Source organism: Peromyscus californicus, unplaced genomic scaffold (genome assembly GCF_007827085.1).
Source record: "Peromyscus californicus insignis strain IS unplaced genomic scaffold, ASM782708v3 Scaffold_3__1_contigs__length_106647218, whole genome shotgun sequence".
Classification (NCBI taxonomy): domain Eukaryota; kingdom Metazoa; phylum Chordata; class Mammalia; order Rodentia; family Cricetidae; genus Peromyscus; species Peromyscus californicus.
In genome coordinates this window covers 49104553-49110026 of record NW_026294551.1, presented here as the reverse complement: position 1 = coordinate 49110026, position 5474 = coordinate 49104553, and the positions used below count along the sequence as shown (strand labels likewise).

Below are 5474 nucleotides of genomic sequence, written 5' to 3'. Positions count from 1 at the left end.
TACTAGGTTTCTGCATCACCCCCAAAATGCCCCTCATCAATTCTAGCTGTCTCTCCCAGCATCTTCTTCTCCACTCCCTTCAACTTGATCCCTCCTGTTCCCAACCCCACTCAGTACCTCCTCCATATAACTTTTTGGGTGAGGGGTGGGAACCTGCTCCTTCTCTAGGTGCTGACTCCTCAGGTGGCTGGAAACTGGGAATGCTGCTACAGTCTTTGTGAGTTCATGTGTGCATCCGTACTGTTGTGTCTGGAAAACACTGTTTCCTTGAAGTCACTTATCACCTGTGGCTCTTACAGTCTTTCAACCTCTTCTTCCATGCAGATCTCTCAGCCTTGAAGGGATTGTTGAAGCTGCTGTCTTTTCACCAGTATGTACATTTGTACACATTTGGCTTCCCAGTAAGAAATCAAGTGTCCATAAGTGTATGGATTTATGACTGGGTCTTCTGTTTGATCCCATTGATCAATTTACAGATTTTTATGCAATGCATTTATTTCATGCATAGTGAGAAAGAATGATCTAGTCTCACTCTTCCATATGTGGATATTCAATGTTCCCAGCACTATTTGTTGACAAGATTTGTCTTTTTCCCAAGGGCCAATTTTAGGTCTTGCTTAGTTTTAATTGTTCTTGATTATATGAACTAGCACATGTTGAAATATTAGGTTTTTCTCAAGTAGAAAAAATGATTTAACTTATATGTTAATATTCTTTATTATTGATAATTCTGTTGTACTATGTCACTGGGATTTCAGTTTATCTATGACAAGAACTGCTACGACCTTCACAACCACATAGAGAATAATATTCCAGGAAGAATATTCAGTGGAACAAGGCACAACATAAAAGCCATATGAATCATTGTCTACTTTTATGGATAGTTAGGAATATTAAGAAATAGATGCTCAGGTAATTGAGTAGGAGATGATATCATAAATCAAAACATGAAAGGACAAGGAGAAGATGCTGTGGAACTTAGCATTCAAGTTTGTGTGTGTTGAGATTGAAATGCTCGCAGAGCCTTACATGAAGATGTGTACTGGACAGACATGTAACACAGCAGAGAGCTCTGGAGAAGCTGGTCTAAAAAGAAGATGAGGAACTCAATGGAGTCTAGAATAGAGGAACAGATTTCACACCATAACTTACAGGGAGAAGTAAGCGAATGAATGGATGAAGATAAGAGACCTAGTTCACGGCACACTAGAGTGTGTAACAATTCATGTGACATGAAACTGGTTGAACAGTGTATTTTTCAAGCACTATAAAATAGCTACATAAGGAATTTTGCAGGAAAAATAAAAAAGGAAAGAAAAGGCAATGTTTGAAACTGAGTTTTGTTATATTCCAGAGTCTTTCTATGGTTTTGGACAAATAAACTTTGAATGACTGTTGGCTAATAATTCCAGGAAAAAATGGTAGTGACTACCCTATTATGCAAGAGGATGACAAAAATTTGTTGAGGGTCAGAATAGGTCAGAAAAGACAACACAATAAAAAGAAAAGGGAAGGATAAGAGATCAACTGATGTAAAAATTAGTGTAGGAAGAACAGTAGGAGACAGAAAAAGGTTGTGTTTGAGTTATTTGGATGCTATGGAGCATCAGCCTAGGATCATGATATATCATTTACTCATATTTAAATATTATATAGCAGTCAATACAAAAATTTGGATAAAATAGTAAAACCTTGGGAAAATTTGGACTCAATATACTTCAAGACCCATCTATACCACTCTCAGGCATATACATAAAGGATGCTCCATCCTACCACAAGGACACTTGCTCAACTATTTTTTGTTTATTTGTTTGTTTGGTTGGTTGGTTGTTTTTTGTTTTTTTGTTTTTCCAGACAGGGTTTCTCTGTTTAACAGCCTTAACTCACCTGGAACTAGCTTTGTAGACCAGGCTGACCATGAACTCCCAGAGATCCACCTGTCTCTGCCTACCAAATGCTGGGATTAAAGGCATGTTCCACCACTGCCCAGCTGCTCAATTATGTCTAATGCAGCTTTATTCATAATATTCAGCAACTGGAAACAATCTAGATGTCTTTTAACTGAAGAATGGACAAAGAAAATGAGGTATATTTACACAAGGGACTATTACTTAGCTATTTTTAAAAAATGACATGAAATTTGCATGTAAATTGTTGCAACAAGAAGAAGTTGTCCTGAGTGAGTAAATCCAAACCCAGAAAGATAACTGTGATATGTATTCACTTACGAGTGGATATTAGCTGTTAAGTAAATTATAATCAAGCTACAATCCACTGACCCAGACAGGTTATGTTATGAGGAGGGCTACAGTGGGGAAGCATGGATCACCCTGTTAAGAGGAAATAGAATAGATTCTTCAGGTGGATTGGCTGCAGGTGGAGATGGGAATGTGATGGATGAGTTGCAGGGGATGGAGGGAGAGAGTGCTGGGAGGGACAGTTGGAACTTGGTGGCATTTTGGGGGCAGTGTAGAAACCTAGTGCAGTGGAAAATACCTGGATTCTATAACCCTTGTGAGAACTCCTAGTAATGGATGATACAGAGTCTGAACTGGCCATCTTTTGTAGCCAGGCAAGGATCCTGGTGGTGGGACTGGGTTACATTTCATTGAGCTGTTGGTTGTGGATGTTTTGTGGAGATCTCTAAACAACCCAGGCTGATGCTAGGGCAGAGGGTAGATGCCTGAAAATTGACCGAGTAGCCCAGTTGCCAGAGACAACATGAATGCATTGTGTTGAACATACAGTGGTGAACATACAAGCTTGTGCAGGCTTGTGACCTTAACCCCTACATTCTAGTCTCCTTAACATGTGAAATAACTCTGCAGGCTACAAGAAGAGAAACCTAGACACTAATCCAACAACAAAACCCTTCACCTACAATCTGTCCTGCCTGCAAGATACCCTGGGGCAATGGTGGTGCAGAACTTGTGGGAGTGACAAAACCCTTTGTTTTTAATTCAGGCTCATCTTACCAGCAGGAGCCCACGCTTTAGATGACCAGGAACCAGGGACTTGATAGTCCAGAGACCTAGGTAGAACCAAAGTGGCAAAAAATGTTAATTAAATAATTCCTAATGATATTCTGTTGTTCTCATAGATCGGTGCCTTGTCCACTCGTCAGCATACAGACTCCCTCTAGGAGCAGATGGGAGCAGATGAAGAGATCCACTGCACTCATATTTCTGAAAATATGCAGAAAGAACATCTGAATTAAAGGTCTCCATCAGATTCCTCCCATTCAAGATTAGGGAGCCCCAAGGAGGAGGGCAAGGAAAGATTGTAGGAGTCAGGGGAGATGGAGGACATGACAAGAACGTGGGCCACCATGTCAATTAAGTAGAGCTCATCTGGGCTCACGGAGGCTGAAGTTGCAAACAATGGGGATGCATGGTTATGTACCAGGTCTTCTGCATATAGGTTAGGACTGTTAGCTGGGTGTTTTAGTAGGATTCCTAACAGTGGGGGCAGGTGTATTTATGACTCTTTTGTCTGCTTTTAAGACTCCTTTCTTCCTACTGGGTTGTCTTGTCCAGGCTCCATATGAGGGCTTTTGCCCTGTGTTATTGTACCTTTCTTAAAAGTCATGTTTGGTTATTATCTCTTGGAGGCCTGTTCTTTTCTGATGAGGAAACTGAAGGATAGCGGATCTGCGGGAGTAGTGAGATGAGAAGAGCTAGGTGGAGTGGAGGGAGGGGAAACTGGGAATGGGATGTATTGTATAAGAGAAGAATCTATGTTCAATAAAAAAGAATGTAAGGAATGGAAATCTGAATAAACAATGGCTCTAACCTAGTGATTTTCTAGGATCACACGTGCAAGGCAGAGGATGGTATCATTGAGTCACTGAGGTCCCCTTCTATAACTGAACAACTTTGCAAAATTCCTGTTAGCAAATGAAAATATTATGTAGTTTGTTCTTGTATGTGGGTCCCATTGTTTCAAGCAATATATTTAGAAGATAAAGTTGAGTAAAAATCCTACTACTGCCACTATAAGGAGATTTTCTTCTTGCAAAGGACTCTTATCAGGGCCTCTTTGATATCTCTGTTCCTCAGGCTGTAGATGAAGGGATTCAGCAAGGGAGTCACCACTGTGTACATCATGGCCATGGCAGTCTCCTTCACAGTGGAGTTATTAGCTGCTGGAAATATGTAGAGACCAATAATTGTCCCATAGAACAGTGAGACCACAGACAAGTGGGAGCCACAGGTGGAGAAGACCTTGTAGATAACCCGAGCAGAAGAAAGTTTTAGGATGGAGGAGACAATTTGTACATAGGAAACAACAATAAGTAAGAATGGGATGACAATAACGAGCCCTCCCAAGATAAATATCATTAGTTCATTAATATAAATGTCAGAGCATGCCAACTTGAGCAGGGCAGACATGTCACAGAAAAACTGGGGGATCACATTGTCCTCACAGAATGACAATCTAGCCAAGAGTAGTATGTGCAACAGGGAATACAGCACAGTAAGTACCCAGAACAGCACCATCAGACACACACAGAGCTTGAGGTTCATTATATTGGTGTAATGGAGGGGGAAACAGATAGCCACATAGCGGTCATAGGCCATGACCACAAGAAGGAAGCTCTCCATGTCCCCAAAAACCATTAAAAAGTACATTTGTGTCAGGCAGCCTGCATAGGAGATGGATGGGTCCTGGCTCTGCATGTTCTGTAGCAATTTGGGCATTGTGACAGAGGAGAAGCAGAGGTCAGAGAAGGACAAGTTGCTGAGAAACAAGTACATGGGAGTGTGGAGATGGGAGTCCAGTAGAATGAGGATGATGATGATGAGGTTCCCCAGGATGGTAGTGAGGTAAATTGCCAAGAACAGGGCATAGAACAGGTGCTGGTGCTCTGAGGGGATGTGCAGACCCAGGAGGAGAAACTTAGAGACAATAGTTTGGTTCTTCATTATCATTCTTCATCTCCAGTATGCTAATGAGAAAATATCAGGATCCCCTAAAATTCAAAGTAAAAATGAGCCGGGCGGTGGTGGCGCACGCCTTTAATCCCAGCACTCGGGAGGCAGAGCCAGGCGGATCTCTGTGAGTTCGAGGCCAGCCTGGGCTACCAAGTGAGTTCCAGGAAAGGCGCAAAGCTACACAGAGAAACCCTGTCTCGAAAAACCAAAAAAAAAAAAAATGAACATATATTTAGGATATATATTGTGCAACAAAGGATCTGCAAGTCATCAGATTAATTATAATCTCAAACTCCAAATGTTCGTAATTATTACAGTCATCAGTGATTTTTCTCAACTTATCTAAACAAGTTTCTATCTCTCATCCTTTCCTAGACACTTGTATGTTATTTCTTCTGAGATACAAAATAGACAAAAATTTCTCTCTCCTGATGTCTGCTCAACTAACTGCTTTTTTTTTGTAATTTGGTCATTTGTAATTTGCTCTATGTTATTTTGTACATTCAATATTCTTGAATTTGGATAAATTTTATCATAATA

At 40.8% G+C, this 5474-nt stretch overlaps 1 protein-coding gene across 1 annotated transcript; it reads right to left on the bottom strand.

Moving 5' to 3' along the window:
- Positions 1–3992: 3992 nt before the first annotated feature.
- Positions 3993–4931, bottom strand: LOC128121899 (olfactory receptor 1468-like). The gene has a single exon (XM_052756968.1). It carries the CDS (start codon positions 4929–4931, stop codon positions 3993–3995), a length of 939 nt encoding a protein of 312 aa, XP_052612928.1.
- Between the last annotated feature and the right edge of the window lie 543 nt (positions 4932–5474).